We start from the raw sequence: 17,831 nt of genomic DNA on the forward strand, positions 1-17,831 counted from the left end.
CAAGAACCATTTATACAACTTCATCACAAAAAAGTGGTTCTTAAAACAAGTTTCTGCCAAGGTCATTTCACCTTTCCACCTCAACCAATCTATTGAGTTGCCAGTATTTTTTTTTCACAACCGCAAACAATTGCAGAAAGAGCTCTACATACATTAGATGTAAAAAGAGCGCTTCTCTATTACATTGATAGGACAAAACCATTTCGTAAAACTAAACATCTGTTTGTGTCCTTTTCTCCTCCACATAAGGGCAATCCTATTTCCAAATCAGGCATTGCAAGATGGATTGTTGAGTGCATTCAAATTTGTTACCAATAAGCAAAACGCACTCTTATCCATTCCCTCTAGGGCTCATTCTACCAGAAAATTAGGGGCATCTATGGCATTCCTAGGAAATATACAATTAGATGACATCTGTAGAGCAGCTACATGGTCTACTCCGCACACATTTACAAAACACTACTGTGTAGATGTGCAGGCAAAACAACAAGCAAGTGTGGGCCAGGCTGTACTCAAAACATTATTTCAAACTACTGCAACAGATGCAGGTGGTCGCCGCTAAGGGAGAAACTGCTGTGCAGTCTGCAATAGTGTGTGGTCTGCAGCCCATATGCCTCGAACGGAAAATGCTACTTACCAGTATGCATCTGTTCTTTGCATGTAGGGCTGCAGAACCACACACACCTCCCCGGTTACCTGTATCTGTTCCAGTATTATCTTATTTAGATACACAAAACATGGTCATCTTTATCTGTACTCATGCAAATCCATCATTTGCCCAATGGTGGAGTCGATGCCCATGGGCACTACGATCTAAGGGAGGAGTCATCCAACAGACAAAGACTCTTCCAAGACTACAACAAAGTGTAATCATCCGGGCCCACCACTGGATGGTGATCTAATGCAATAGTGTGTTGTTCTGCAGCCCTACATGCCAAGAACAGATGCATACTAGTAATAAGCATTTTCCTTTTCAGTAACACCATAGGGTGTTGTACGATAGGACCACACTTGAATGTGCATATGGTATGCATCTCTACAGCCGGTTGAAAGAATTCCTTAAACGCACCTTTTTTAATTATTAATGAATTTGGAGACCCAACTCATTTAAAGCACTCTTTTGCTGTGTGATCTATCTCTCCGTTGGAAGTGACTTCAGTTTTTTTACTTGCAAGTCTCAGGATTTTTATTCGAACTCGCTGCCCTGAAGTTACACGCTCTACCAGTGTACTCATTGGTGGTACTGACCACCTCACTATTTGATGTCCATTCCTTTGAAGATACTCACCCACAACAGCCGGGACGGAAGTACAACGGGCGGAGACCTAGATCCTCTCCCAGCCGATCGGTCCAATAACCCTGAAGAAGTCGTGGGTCCAAAACCCTGACTAAACACGGGCATCTGATTGGCATTAAACAGAGAACAAACGCAACATTGGATTTCTCTGATTGTTGTGTATCTGTATACTTGTATTCTAGACTTACAGTATCCTCCTTGCTTTTATTAATCACGTGTGCACAGGCCACTTGTATCAATTGTTCAGAGACCTTGTGTCTACCTTGGGGGTTTGGAGTTATCCCCCTGCCTGTGGCACCGTCTCCTGCTGTTTTTTTTCCACACATACACACAAGCAGGCGCCAACGCATACCGCAACACTTGAAACCCGATTTGATTGTCTAACTTTTAATAGAACACTACGTGCCCTAAGATCTGCTTCTCCCTGCATATTGGTCAAAATTTCCACTTTAATCATACTTGCGGTTCGGTACCCTCTAATATTGGTTGCATCTTATAGGGAGTTCAACTCTGCCACATTTTCTTCACAATGCTTATCGTTTTTCTCAACTATCTTGGACTTTTTCTATTCGCACCACTCTTCAAACACCCTTGCTTTTTTGCAATCACTGTTTGGCAGCTTTTCCAATGCTCTTAATCTTTTGTGTTGAGATCAGCAGTTGTGCGTCGAATTAATTTTTCCTGCGTGTTCTCTCCCACTCGCAGCCATCAACCTCTGATTGCAATATGGCACACTTTGCATTTTCCGGACTCCCGGGACTTAAATAGTGGGTCATATCAGTCTTTTCTCAGTTTCTCTCTTGCTCTGTTACTAAATAGCTTACCAGTTGAAGATGGTTGTCCCTGTAGCACAAGGATTACACGGCCCCCCCCCTCTCCCTGGATGAGCCGCCTGCGTTCTGCCACAGTGAGGATCTGTCTCACCCCCTCAATGGGTCTGAGGATGGGCTGTTCACCACTTACTCTATGCCTCACTATCCTCATGCCTTCTCTTACTCCTGAGCTTTTAGGTGGGTTAATTCAGTGTTTCACAAGACTAGTACGTTTTCGTACGGGTCAGCCCCTTCTTTGCACATGTTCTCATATGCCTCCAGTCCTGGCACAACTGTTCTTGTTCTAGAAGGGCAACAGCGGAGGTGGTGGATAAACTTGCCACCATCTTGACTAAGTGACTCTGATGATCAGTGACTCTGATGATCAGTGACTCTGATGATCGGTGACCCGGATGATGATCGGTGACCCGGATGATGATCGGTGACCCGGATGATGATCGGTGACCCGGATGATGATCGGTGACCCGGATGATGATCGGTGACCCGGATGATGATCGGTGACCCGGATGATGATCGGTCACTGAGATGATCGGTCACTGAGAACTCCAGCAAAGATGAAGATTTGTACCAAACCTATTTGGTTGTCCTCTTTCTGCTGTTGTGAATACGTTTTTTGTGATGTGTTGGGGTCCTTAAGTGGATTTGTTCCTCTTTACTATTTTTTTTACCAGAAGGAGCATGCACCACACAGGGCCGGCTGGTTGCTGGTCTCAGTCCGGCCCTGGCACCACAGTTGTGAAAATGTGGTGCAATGTTTTTTCTTAAAATATATAAATCTTCTTTAAGATCTGTTGGAGCTAAGCTCAAAATTATTATGAAAGGATGTTCTCTGCTCTCAATTATGCAATAACACTTTCCAAATATTAAAAAAATCAGAGCCATGGCTATTGTAGAAGATTCATAAATTGTATCATTGCAGGTAGCTGAGCATGAGAAAGTCCACAAAGGTTACTCCCTGTACTTCATAGTCTTCTCCATCCCACCGTGACTAATGGGAGGCATCCAGTCAATTCTATATCTTTGAAACTGGAACCTCTTCATTCTATCGCAATTCTTTCACATGGTAATTTTGTCTTACATTTTGTTGGTGTGGCTGTTGGGAGTTTCGCTGTGCCCAAGATCCTTTACAGTTGATTACTTCCTTAATTTTATCAGGAAGGAACATAAGAATTATCTTATGTTTGTCATGATAGGTTAACTGTATAGATGTTTTTTCTGTGACCTGGACTGCTATATCGAGGTATTACAATATTAAGGTCATTTCAATTGTTCATGTTCTTGTTTTCATCGTGGTCTAGCCATCACTTTATCTGGTCAGTTGTTTGAAGGGAGCTCCAACTTCATGCCAGACTGTCTCACGTTCTGAACTGGTGGGTGTCACCCTATTCAGTGAGAGTCTCTCCATTGTGCTCTCTTTCTCCTTGTTAAAACTGTTTTGTTGGATCTGTGCTGCAACGTTTTAGGCTTAGTGCTTTTTCCTTCAAAGTATCTTGGCCCTCAAGGAAACCACTTTGCATTTTTCATCCCAAATCACAGCACATTTGTGTTACTTGAGACTCCTACACCTTTAAACAGCTTGCATCTATGTGGCGTATCTAGCCAAATTAAAGCGAGTGCTTTACAGTGACATCTGGGTATGTACTGGAGTAAGTCACAAGCCTTGTAGTGATTTTCTCTCTTCCGAGAAATGAAAGCAGGCACACACACATGTATCAGGTTAGAGACTATGTTCCCCTGTAATGCTTAGGCTAAATGTAGGGATTATGTTGCCTGCAGCTGGATAGACCTCACCTTTTATTTTGCAGCGCTCTAAAGACCTCTGCCCCGTTAGGTATTTTGTGGGATATGATAGAACATCCTCCAGCACTATAGTTTGTTGCAGAAACACATTTACAGTGACCTTTTGACAATACCACTTCATTAGTATTGGAAAACCAAAGGACAAATCAAATTTTTTCTTTACCAATCAGACTCCCTTTGATCCAAATGATTCGGTGGGCCACAACTATCATGTCAACTGTAATCGTATCACTGAGACCCTTGATAAACTTGCCCCCTTGAAAAAGATAAAGAATAGAAGCAAACGATCAGCCCCCTGGTTCAGTGAGGAACTGAAATTACTACGTAATCAATGTAGACAGGCAGAAAGGAAGTGGCAAAGACTCTATTTAGAGTCTGATAAGACACTGCTAAAGGTAGTACAAGCTAAATAAAAAGAGGCCATTGCCAAAGCAAAGGCACTTTTTTATGCTACTGCCATACTTCAGTCTCCGAATAGCACAAAAACTCTCTTTAATATTATAAGAGACCTCTCCAACCCCGCCTGCATGAGCAACAAGGTGGTTGCAACTCAAGAACTTTGCGACGAAATCGTCGTCTTCTTAAAAGGAAAAATTGCCAAACTAGTGGGGGGTTTTGCTCAGGGTGATGCTAGCTGTCAGGACGCACCACTTCAGATGGTAGAAGAGGAATTACTGGTGGTATCATCTATGGAGAGTTTTCCCCCTCTCACAGATGAGCTCTTTACCAGCTTGGCGCTCAGCATATCCTCTGGGTCCCTTTCTGATCCCCTTCCCCTAAGGATCTGGAAGGAGTATGGCCCAGAGCTTTTTCCCTGGATGCGTATGATCTGCTGCCAATCCCTGGAGGAAGGAGTAGTGCCGGAGGCATGGAAACAGGCAGTGGTAACCCCTCTACTTAAGAAGCCCTCGCTGGATCCAACAATCCCAGCCCATTTTAGGCCTATTTCTCTTCTGCCCTATCCCGTAAAAATTCTGGAGAAAGCGGTTAGCAGGCACTTGTCAAGCTACCTGGAAGATAACTGTCGGGGGTTCAGTTTGATTCCGCCCAGGCCACGGTACAGAAACTGCATTGGCAACCATGCTGGCCACTCTGCGAATGCGAGCCGACAATGTGAACTCCTCAGTACTTGTACTGTTGGATATGTCGGCAGCATTCGACACGGTTAGCCATGCAGTTTTGCTAAACAGACTGGAGAAACTGGGCGTGAAAGGCAAGGCTCTGAAATGGCTACAATCTTATCTGTCCGATAGACAACAGATAGGGGAGGCGAACGGAGTCATGGTCACTAAGTCCCCGGTCCATTATGGAGTACCACAAGGCTCGTCGATCAGCCCTATCCTTTATCATATATACTTGCAGCCTCTGATCCCTATTATAAAATCTTATGGGATCGAATTGATAAATTACGCTGATGCCACTCAACTGGTGTTCTCTCTGGAAGGGAAACAGGCGGTACCCATAGACGGATTCCAGGATTGCATGGGTCGGGTCTCCGCCTGGCTCAAAGCAAACTCCCTTCAGTTTATTGAGGGGAAAACGGACGTAGTCTATTGCTCGACGGTCAAGCTAAATCAACAGATACCGTGCGAGCTTAGGCTCTCTCCGGGGGCCGACACCTGCGTCCCAGTAAAGACCGTGCAGAACTTGGGAGTACTGTTTGATGAAAACCTTCAAATGGTGTCACAAACTAACAAAACAATTAGTGTTTGTTTTGGTCTGCTAAAAGCACTCAGGCAGATTCTCCCTCTCTTGCCCGATGACACTAGACCCTTGGTGGTAAGGAGCATAATCTTGGCTAGACTGGATTACTGTAATTCCCTTTACTTGGGCGCCCCTTTATACATCTTGCAGGGGCTGCAGAGAGTCCAGTCGATAGCGGCCAAGTTGGCACTTAACAGACCACGTAGCACCTCTACCACAATGGCCTTAAGAGACCTTCATTGGTTGCCTGTATGGGACAGAGTCATCTTTAAATCTCTGTGCATAGTCTACAGAGCGTTACACAGTACGGGTCCTCTACCAATGCAGGAAAGATTTACATGGTACACGCCCACTAGGTCTCTCCGTTCTTCTACTTGAAGTCTGGCATCCACCACCAGATGTAAGAGATCCAGGATGGGAGGCAGAGCTTTCAGCATAGTAGCCTCTCGCCTATGGAACGAGCTGCCTCAGAACATCAGGCAAGACGACTCCTTGATAGGTTTCAGGAAGAGCCTAAAGACATGGCTATTTGTCAAAGTCTGAGACTCCGGTGCCCATCATTTAGCCTTTCAATCTGCGGTTTACATCTGATGATGTTTTCCCCCCAGAGCGCCAGGGTACCCGTAGGGTGGCAGTCGCGCTATATAAGAGTAAATACAATACAATACAAAGCTTGCTTCCAGTTGGATAGCAGTCTAGAGGTGGTTTGCAAGAAAAACACTTGTTTATGTATCACAAAGCTAGCATATTAGCCAGAGGAGGGACGGGTGTATGGCTACGAGACCATGTAGTAACCCCAATAGGTCATTTTTAGGTCTCGCTATTCGATGCGCATGCGCATCGAGCTTGCGAGACTATGGGGGCTTAAACAGACTTTAACGAACTTGCAAGGAATCGTGGCGATTCCTTGCAGTGCCCGTGAAATTCAAGCTCAATGCGCATGCGCATTGAGCCTAAAAGCGCGTGCACATGCCCCCAGCTGTATTTTCCCTCAGGCGCACTCCTCCCACACCCCCGCTCAGCCCCCTCCCCTGCCCGCCGTGTCGCATTTCTCCTCCCCCCTCCCCTTCTCTGCCTTCCCTCCGTCTTGTCTCTTCACTTCTTGGTTGCACGGCCTAGCGGCCGTGCCTCCCCTACTCTCCTCCCCCCCCCCCTCCTCCTCCTACTCTCCTCCCCCCTCCTCCTCCTACTCTCCTCCCCACTCTCTCTCTCCCAGCACAGCCTTGTTTTAAGATAGCCTCCTCTGGGTCTCGTTTAAACTTGTTATTAAATTCAGTTTTTCACTTTCACACTCACTACACGGTCTCTATGTTTCAATTTTCTGTAGTGCGGTTAATTTTAATTGTGCTGACACTCCAATGCCTTTTTCACACTCAAGACTTACAAAAGCGAGGCAACCCGGGAGTGCTGCGCATATCTGGCGGAGTGAGGGACCATCTGGTAGAGAATAAATGTGTTGGCCTAAGGCAGCTGTCAACAAAGCACATCGTCGGACCAGTCTGGGGGACTTCCAATGACACAATCCCACGGCAAGGGCTTAATCTACCTCTGTTCTCCCTGCAATGGGTCTCGGTCACTAGTGTACGAAAGCCAGTACTTCCCTCTCTGTAGCACTCCTCTCCCCGCTCCGCCCCCTCCCCTGCCCGCCGTGTCGCATTTCTCCTCCCCCTTTCCCCTTCTCTGCCTTCCCCCTCCGTCTTGTTTACCATGGGCGCCCGCTTCACGGCCGCCATGCACATAAGTGAAACATACAGGGGCACCATTTTAGTGCGCCCCCCTGCGTTTATCATTTAAAAAGAATTTACAGCCATGGCACCCATTGCCGCCTGATAGGTCACGCAGTGTGACATGCATCAGGGGCCCAGTGTAGCCCAAATAGCTGCTACTCGCCGTTCATCTGCTCTGTTCTGCGATGGTGCTTTGGCCCTGAATGTAGCAACGGAAGCATGAGGCTCGGGCAGAGCTGCTCTCCTCGGCCACTACCATCAACGGGCACAACAGTCACCCGAAAGCAGCAGCATAAGCAGAAGGCTTGACCCTGCTTTGGTCAACATACATTTGTTTGATATAACCACAACACCCGTTTTACTCAGGCCCGGTGCTGCAGCGCGACATATATCAGGGGCAGAGCGTAGCCCATAGCTTCTGCACGCTGTTAATGTGCTCCTTTCGGTGATGATGCTTTGGACCTGAAAGCAGCAATAGAAGTGGGAGGCTCGGGCGGAGCTGGTGTCCTCTGCCCTCGCCATCAAAGGGCACAGCAGTCACCCGAAAGCAGAAGCAGAAGGCTTGGACGGAGCTGTTATCTGTAGCAACTGCCATTGATGATCAGAGCAGTCACCCAAAGCGCCGTGTCCAGAGCAGGTAAGGGACCCATGGGTTCGGGGAGCCATCCTGAGTGTTTGTCTGTACCTAACCCTTGCCTCTTACAGCTAAACACAATATGCTAATGACCATTCCACGGTATGATCACAGGAGACTTAACTTTTAGAGGTACTCTCACACTATATAAATAAAAATCAGTTGCAAGTCAAAAAGGGGGCACACTATTCTAGTATCATAAAGTGCTAGAGGGCACTATATATGTTTACCAAAAGGGAGAGAGAGAAAATCCCCATCAGTATACCCTCCTGAAGATGGAACATGAGCTAGATTTAAACACATTTGTTACCTTGTGTCAAACCAACTTATGTAAAGGGGAAAAATAATATATGCCATGCAAGGAGGCCTTATATCTTTCTAGCCATAGTTGATTATTGCATGTTTGCTTCTACAGCCCCTCACCCACACACACACCCTCACCCTCACACCATCTCACCCTCACACCATCTCACCCTCACTCACCCTCACTCACCCTCACACCCTCTCACACCCTCACCCCATCACCCTCACACCTCCTCACCCTCACACCTCCTCACCCTCACACCTCCTCACCCTCATCCCCCTCAATCCCACACACTCACCCACACTCACACACCCTCACTCATCCTCACCCCCTCATCCTCACACACCCTCACTCACCCTCACACCCCCTCACAACCCTCTCACCCTCACTCAGCCTCACACCCCCTCACCCTCACACACCCTCACCCTCTCACCATCACCCCCACCCTCTCACCATCACCCCCTCACCATCACCCCCTCTCCCTCACACACCCTTACCCTCATCCCCTCACCCTCACACACACTGTCACCCTCTCACCCTCACCCCCCTTAACCCTCACCCTCACTCACCCTCACTCACCCTCACTCACCCTCACACACCCTCACCCTCACACACCCTCACACACCCTCATCCTCACACACCCTCACCCTCACACACCCTCACCCACCCTCACACACCCACTCACCCTCACACCACTCAGTGCTACAACACATATTGTGTTGCAATAGGTGTCACATTTGCGAAAGATAAAACTATTGGCATTGTAAATAACAAAGCTATTAATTTCGCAATTTTCAAAACAAGCACATAAATGAAAAATGTGTCCTTTACAATACCAATAGCTCAAACTTTCCTAATGCGAGACCTATTGCATTGCTGTGCTTCTCTCCCCTGCTGCACTCTCCTGCTCTCTAGAGATGTGGCCTAACGACCAGAGCTGCCATCTATGTCACGTAAATACAAAACATGTTGCATTCCAAATGCTATAGGTGTCACATTCGCGAAAGTTATAACTATTGGCGTTGTAAATGACAAAGCTATCAATTTAGCTATTTTAAAAACCAACAAATAAATAAAATATTTGTCATTTACAAAACCAATAGCTCCAACTTTTCTAATGCGAGACCTATTGCATTTCCAATGCTTGTTTTGGAATCCAATCCATGGGCTGAAAATAATGTAACTGGCTCCAGCCATGTAGCTTAATGATGTGCACCCCATCTACTGGCATCTCATCTCCTGTAGAGATCAGAAATAAAGTCTGGCTTGGGTTGTGCAAGCAAGCCTTTGAGTGCAGGTCAGAATATGTTTACAACTGCTCTTATTAAAGGCCGCCACTATTAGAAAAGTGATTAATCTTGGCATCATCATTGAACATTACTGTAAAGAATGGAATGGCTAGTTAATATAGTATAGTGCATCACATTTGTTAATATTCTCTTTGGTATTCATATTATAATGTACACAGAAAAATGTCTTCACTAAATCAAAGTACACCAAGTCACATGCATGTTCTTTTTCAGAGGAGCCACTCATAAATGATACAACTTAAAGAGTTGAGGAGGGGGCAAAAAAGAGTGAATTAAAATCTCCCAGAAACAAAGATGATTGCAATGTCTTTGAAGGAGGCCTCATGATGTTAACGTATTGAAAGAATTCTGCTTGGTGACTCCAATTCGTCAGAAAATTAGGACTGATAGTTCAGAATGTGCATTGGGAGCCAGTTATCTAGATCATCGGAGATCTGTAGGACAAAACCATTCGCACCAATCATGGCTATATTTTTTAGTCTAGGAATCCTACTTTTCTACTGGTAAATTATTTTGGTGAATACACAACACAAAGCAGTTTTCTTACCCATACAAATAGGGTGCCCAGTTACATTTCGGAACAGTTTTTTTCCTTATTACATAAACTTAAAGAGCAAAAACATTTAGAAACCGAATAAAAATATAAACTTTTTTTGTCCGGGGATTTCCTCTAATCGTACCCTTTCACTTCAGGAGAAAAAAATATTCTCCACTTCTGTTATTGCTGTTATCATGGCTCTGATTTTTGAGCAGTTAGGCATTTCAGAAGACTATATAGATTTTCGTGTGTTACCAGAACAGATTTGACCACAAAATGTTACACGGTTGAGGTTTTAACTTTGAGCTCATCTGAAAAAGAATAAGCCCCCTTTTAAATATCAAGTATTTTATCCCTTATTTACTAAATGCAAAGCTTTTGGAAGATTTATTTAGGGACGGTATGCAGTCATTGCCTACCCCCAAAACTAAAACTCTTGCATCCCATTTTTTAAAGATCTAATGTACAATTTCAATCATTGCTCCATTTCATCTTAATAGACCGGTCTGATCATGATGAAAATGTAGACTCATGGCTTCTATCATGCACAGGTGTTTTAAATCTTAAAAGTCCTGTGACTTCGACAAAGTCACAGGATTTTTAAGATTTAAAACACCTGTGTATGATAGAAATTATATATCAGATCTTTAAAAAAAGAAGGATGCAAGCGTTAATGTAATTGTTCTGTAGACTGCTTGTATTTCTCCTAATGTATTGATAGAAAATGTTACCTTAATTGTTACATTAATATGGAAATCTGTTTTTCAGCATAGACCTAAGAACCTTTTCTTCAAGAGACTTTGCACACCATTATTTTTATTTTTTTGTTGCCCGAAGCCCTAAATTATTTGCCTGAAATAGGGACACTGGCGTGGGAAAGTACCTTTTTAAGTTTTTTTTGTTGAAACCGCATCATCTTTGAAATAAGCCTTTTCTTGTCCCATATAGGAGTGTCATTAATCCTCCCTACTATTAAAGTTGACAAAAGACGACGGAGCCCTTACGTCACCCAAAGGCTTTTCTTCACCATTTCAAAGTACGGCTTTTAGTAGTGAAGTCATTCAAAATTTGATGAAGAAACACATCAGTCGATGAAGCTCTCATTTTTAGGTCTCGCCCTGGCGATAGCACGCGAAAGCGCTCTCTCGCCACGAGGCTATAGTAGTCAGCTCAGGCGACGACGAGTGGAGACAAGAGATGGCCACGCGCAGCATTGAGAAGCATGGCAGTCTGATTCAAACACGCCTTGGGATTGGGTCGCGCGTGTCGACGTGCGCCTTGGGATTTGGTCGCGCGCGTGAGCTTCTACCGTAGGCAGCTCACGTCGCGCGACTTATATGTTTCAGTTTCGTTTTTACCTGTTACTCGTGCGTGTGACCGGTGGAGAGGAGCTGAGCATCGGCGCCCGCAGAGGCATTGCTAAGCGCAGGGGGGAGACCGCGTCCCGGATACCAGCACGTCCCCACGAGTCAGCGACCACCTTGTTGACGTGCACAGAGGAGTCGGAGCCCACCGTACTGTGAAGCGCTCTGACGCCTTCGTGTAAAGTCCGCACTATATAAAAACGCATAAATAAATAAAAATCCTCCACGGCGGGGCCGCATTCTTGCACGCGCTCTGCCCTCTTGGTCTCTCCACTGCGCTGCTCGCTCTCAACCCCCCTTTCTTCTACCCACTCACTCAATGTTCCCTCACTCTTGGATGACCCCTCTCGCACCCCTGTCTCCGTCTCTGTCCCCTCTTTCTTTCACTTTCTCCCAGTTTAACTCACGCGCCATAAATCTGGAAAACGGCCTTTTGAGAAAAACTTGCAAGAAAAGGGGCTGTTTCCTCATTTGCATGGTCTTTTCATCACTACGTGCGCTTCAGACGGTAAAGTAACGTATATATATCGCTTACCACCCCTTTCTGGGGCTCTGAAGCGCTTGGCTACACTTGTCACTTTTTCCTCCTGTAATGCACTGTTTGCCACCTCATGTATTTTGTTTGCTCACAATTACCACTTTTACCTCGTGTAACTTAACGTCTGCTTTTGCAATTTGTTTACTTGTAATTTTCTGTTCCTGTTGTAAAGCCCTCTGACGCCTTCGGGTAAAGTCAGCGCTATATAAAAACGTATAAATGAAATAAAATAAAAGACAGATCGCACCCTGCCAGCTCGTATCCCTGCCCGTGCACGGTGGTGACACCGTACACTGCCTCCTTGTGGCCGGCGGGGGGCCAGTGCATGGGTGGAGCATGGTACACAGTGCGGACTTGGTGCACTGCCTGCCAGCCTGTGCCATGCCAGCCCCCTGCAGAGCATGCTCAATGCACCGGCAAGCACCTGGGAGTGCAGTGCCGCTGCACAGCGGTGGCTCAGGACACTGCCTCCTTGTTTACCTTCTGACGGTGCCAACTATTTCTTAAAGTGCAGTCTCGAGATCACCATTTGCAGTTAACTTGCACAAAGTAATTTACATGTTGTGAAAAATAAGTCAAACAATTATCCATTTTAACCTAGTTCAGTTCTGTCACTTCAGCGCATAAACACTGGCATTTCAGTTTGATTGAACATATGACGGCGGCGGCAACCAGCACTAACTGTGGTGATCCTTGAAACTAGATAAAAACAATACAGAAAAGTGTCCCACTATCGGGCATTTAAATGAAAAAAAGTGTTTCTATTTAATAAATAAAAGGTCTTGTTCCTCTGTCCAATTACAGATGCATTATAGAGAAACAATTGAGAAATCTGACATTCTCCCACACAAACCGTGATGTAATACTAAGAAATGCTTCGAAACACTCCCTGCTCTGTCCTGGCAGCCCAGATATGGCGTATCTGCTAGACTCCTAGGAAAGGGATACGTCAGAAACTGGAAGCGGGCTGAAAGGCAGGCGTTGGAAACGGAATAGACTGCGAAGGGCAGAGCAGCCAGCTGCTGCAGAGAGCCCTGCCGGCCGTGCAACAGTGTGTGAGGCTCTGCCAGGGGCGCAAACTAGCTCCAGCAGGCAGGGCTATCACTGGAAGCCGCACAGACTGAGGCTGGCATGGAAAGTAAGGCCCTTATCAAACAATCCTCCAAGCTAATGAATATAATATATTTTTTAAAGTGGAAAGCAAGGCAGCACCGCGAGGAGAAGACATAAAGCCCCACTTTCTAAATATCCTTGTGTGATTTAACCACCACAACGTATCTGTTTTTTAGACTTGTAAGTTACACAAACTTAGGTCTACTCTGGTCTAGGACAAGAATACATCTCCCTTCCATTAACATGATAAACTATGGTTGATTCCCACACAGGTCACAATCACATCCCAAAATAATGCAAGGGCCAAGAATATAACGCTGAATCGATCTATCCCTGGGTCCTCTTCTATTTCACTGCCCCTTTAAGTGCATCCCACATAGACCAAACTACAAGGCATCGCCCTTCCAACAAAGCGTAATCTGCGGGTACATAGCAGTCCTAGACACATTTCAACTAGCCTTACCAGTTATCAGCCGGATCCCCCGTCTCCCGGTAGTTCTGTGTGATGCTGTCTAAGGCAAATGCCCGTCCACCTTGTGATGGGAAAAGTAGCATAGACATGGCCGAGCGTGACCCTGCGGGGGCGAACGATACGATTTGTTTCCTGGGAAGGATGCTCATTATAGAGTGCATGATAATTGGATCTACATTGCAGATCGTGTCCCAGGGCCAAATGTTGATGTTCTCTAGCCGACGCCTCTTTGTGGCTCTGCATCGATGAGTAATCTTGTTTAAATCAGCATGCTTATAACAAGCAAGACTAGCACTCTATCTTACTGCCAACTTTGCTTAGCATAAGCAACAGCTAACCATTCACAAACCATGTTTATATACCAATTGCAAATTTAAAAAAAATAATTAATGCAAAGCATTGTCATTTACAATGCCAGTAACTCAAACTTTAATGCTGCGAGACCTATTGCATTGTAAATGCTTGTTAATTATGCTGCATACTATTCTGTGAGTGCTATTGCCTGGCATATGTATGAAGATGAGTATTACAGTTCTTTGAGAACTAGCTGTATCCTATTCTACAACAGGACTTCAAAGGGTGACTGAACATGACTATTAATACTACTGCAATCAATTCCCTACCATTTTAGGTAGTGCAGGTTTTTTGATTTCTCAAGTATATATACTTTTAAGGACAGTAATCTATTGAGAACAAAAACAGCAAACTAATAGCATACACTTCTCAGATCCGATGTCTCAGCGCGGGGGAAACACCATCTGTGTAACCAAGCACTCTACAAATGAACGACTGCATACTCCGTGCTTTTTTTGCTCTTAAATGTGCCAGCACAACACAGTGGTATACTGAACAGTACACACAATGGGCCCGATTCCGATCCGGTAAAATTACCGTCCATACGACTCTCATCCGGAGCAGTCTCCGTACGACTCGTACACACGCCGTACGACCAGACTAGTACGATCCAGACCGGGGTATCAGGACGCGAGTCGTACGGTCCACGTCAGTTAAGGGCGATTCGTACGGAAAAGGGCACACACATACACACCGTACGGCGCATACCCCCCATGATCGCAGGGGTACGCGCCGTACCCCTGTGATCATGGGGGGTACGCGCTGTACACCCAGCGTACAAGGGGTACGCGCCGTACAGCCAGCGTACATGGGGTACGGTGCGTACCCCATGTACCCTGGGTATATGGTGCGTACCCCCATGATCGCAGGGGTACATGCCGTACCCCTGCATTCATGGGGGATACGCGCCGTACCCGGGGCGGGCCGTTCCGTACCTGTTTCGGGGCGAACTCTGCTTTTACGTCTGTTTTCAGCTCCCGTAGAAAAAGGGTTGTACAGTGCGTACCAGACACGAATCGTACTTGCCAGGTCGGAAAAAGCAGCCACGAACCGTACATGTATCTCGTACAGCGGGTTCCGAGTGAGACTCGTACGGAGATTAGAGTGGTACGGTCTCTGTATGATTCGTACGAAGTCCAGGTCCTGGTACAAATCGTACTTCGTTGTACGTACGGGGGACGTTGCAGGGTCCGATTCGTACGGGAAAGACGCTCCGAACGGCTATTCGGAGCGCTTTTTACCGGATCGGAATCTGCCCCAATTTGTATAGTTGTTGACCTTAGTTTCTCTTAGGCCTTCCTAATGATAGTAGGTGTTTGCACATCACAAGATGCATTTTCTGTATATTCGACTGGAAACAGACATATGTGATAGTTAAACAGCAATTGTCCATACAATATGTCTAAAATGAAAGAATCTACAATACTGCATACATTTTGCCAAGGTCCGTTCATTGGAACTTCTTTTGATTGGGTGCAGTTCCTTTGTCTTGCTTCACCTTTATTGTATCAGTGGCCTCCTGTTTAGTCCACTTCTCTGATGTATGGAATAGGTTGGAATACTTGGATTGTAATCATTGACAATCTAACTTGTAAATCGAAATTTGGCCCTTGGTAACCCTTTTCCTCTTGGTGAAACTCTGGTCAAAATGCTGATGTGTGTTCTGGTATCTCAATCTCATCAACCCCTTTTTGTTAACAGCAAAAGTCCTTTATTTGGAATATTTTCTAAGTTCTTCAGTTCAAATACAGGATAAGGCCGTATGTCTTTTAGCTGACTTTTGTTTTTTAATTATGTGAACCAGTTTGATTTTTTTTTGCCAGTAGTGTCGGCACACAATGTTTGGGATATTTGCCTTTAAAAGTTAGTTTTGTGCACCATTCTTAAATCTTCTTGTTTGCATTTTATGGGTACTAAGTAGACAAGTGTGCCTTAATGCAACATTAATGGCATATTGGGACCCATCCCCCTCAACCTTTACTTCTCGCAGTTGAGTGTTTGTTGTAAATGGCCAAAAATCGCTCACCCTCAATGTCCTCTACCGACTTTCGCCTTGGTGTCTACAATCCATATTTTCCCTGCTGCTCTCTCCACAGATTACCACACCCTCCCACCAGTTTCGGGACCTTACGTTAAGTTAAATTATTTTTGGCAGAAAAATCTGAAACTGAGGAATGGTAGGTACTGCATGTTGCTGTAGAGGTGTCCTGTGAGTGGGAATTGTGGGCATGCTCTCACTTCATTTTTTATTTTTTTTACAACTTTGTGTTGTGTGGCCCTAGAATGCAATACATTTATTAAAGCATCACCCAGAGTAATGCATGAAGAGAACTCTTACTCCATTTTGAATATTGTGGATGTCATTACACCGTTTTATTGGTGTGGTCCTGTTCACAGTATTCATCCTTTGACACACTCCCAATGTAAGATGACCAACCATGAGCACCAAAACAAAAGGATAAAACGCCTTTTGATGCTACTGCCAAAATCATTTCTATGTGAAATGCATGGATCCAAATTGTATGGCTGCTGATGTTTTCCTCCCAGTCCTCTTTGGCAGTAGGTTCAGCACTCAATTTTGCATGGACTCAGGGGAACTCATAAGGGCATCTGAAGCGAGCATACCATTCTTCTTAGTCCTGCCTTCAAAGCACTTCAGTTCTGACCTCGAGACTTGTTGTCTAGCGTCCTTCTTGCTCACATTCAAGTTCCTTTCTCTCCCATCCGGAGGCTTTCTTCTGTAATTATCCTTTCATGTATGAGTATGGTCTTTGACACTAATGTAGTAGAATCAGTACAGCTGAATGGGGAAAATAATTGGATTTTGTAGCCATTGGTACTTAAATGACTTTCTTTTCATCCTTAATGAGTTCTCCAAGTAGCACATGCACTTTTGGAGCTGTTGGATCCTAGAAAAAAGCCTTCAAACTCGACCGCCAAATAGCATGTTATTATTGAAAAAGAAAAATCAATGAATGCATGGGTTTAAAAGCTAAATTATGAATGAATTGTTTTAAGTTTCACTGCAGCAACATTTATTGTGTTACACTGGAGTGATTGTCCTGCTGGTGGGCGGTGTGCTGAGGCATGAGTCTTTACCCAAATACTGACTTCAGTCTGGCATAAATAATTCTCTTTTAATTTCACAGTGCTTGTGAACTGGTAATCCAGTTATGTTACCTTCCTTGATCCACATCTGATATTTTTTTTTCTAGTGCATTTCTTCTGTTGCCCAGCATTCAGTGAAGAATCATTTGGGTACATTGATGCCAATGGCTGATTTGCCACATTTAGATATCAACCACAGCATCTCTTAAAAATCAGAGCTGCAGAAGTATTTCCCCGCGGTGGTGTTCTGTTTCGAGGACTGTAACCAGAAGTGATGATCTTACAGTGATGGTACATGGTGTAGAGGTGATTGGGGCTTGCCTGCTGTTCTTCACTTCGCTCAAGGAGCAAGTTGAGGGAAGAGAATTTGATCTCCTCTTGATTTCGTGAGATGGCTATCATTTGGAGAGGCCTCTGGTCAGTAACTCTAAATGGTCAGAGCTCAAATGGACGTACAGATCTTGTAATTTATTGTGATCTCTTGAATGGCATTGAGTAAGGCATTGGTGAATGCTCTAGCACTCAGTGTTGGTTTTATATTGATTGAAATTAGTTTAAAAAAAGAACATAGACTAGGGCAAGCAGCGTTCAAGAATAGATTCATATTCAGTTGTGGCAAAGAGCCAAGTTTCTTGTCATTTAGGTGTTTTTGAAGTCTACTGCAGGCCGCCTCCAATTTTCTTGGGTCCGTTTGGCACTACAGTTATTGTATCTTGGTGGAAACCCCTATGGAAC

The 17,831-nt window shown here is 45.0% G+C and overlaps 1 protein-coding gene across 1 annotated transcript in view; it reads left to right on the top strand.

Annotated features, from left to right (window-relative positions):
• The window catches only part of TNKS (tankyrase), a 700,580-nt gene that overhangs the window by 105,341 nt on the left and 577,408 nt on the right, over window positions 1-17,831 (top strand). The window contains exon 4 of the mRNA XM_086961923.1: window positions 16,085-16,165. Within this exon, the coding sequence (XP_086818049.1) occupies window positions 16,085-16,165 (81 nt within the window). The remainder of the gene's footprint in view (window positions 1-16,084; window positions 16,166-17,831) is intronic.

The sequence above is a fragment of the Lissotriton vulgaris genome, chromosome 3_1, assembly GCF_964263255.1.
Source record: "Lissotriton vulgaris chromosome 3_1, aLisVul1.2, whole genome shotgun sequence".
Taxonomy (NCBI): domain Eukaryota; kingdom Metazoa; phylum Chordata; class Amphibia; order Caudata; family Salamandridae; genus Lissotriton; species Lissotriton vulgaris.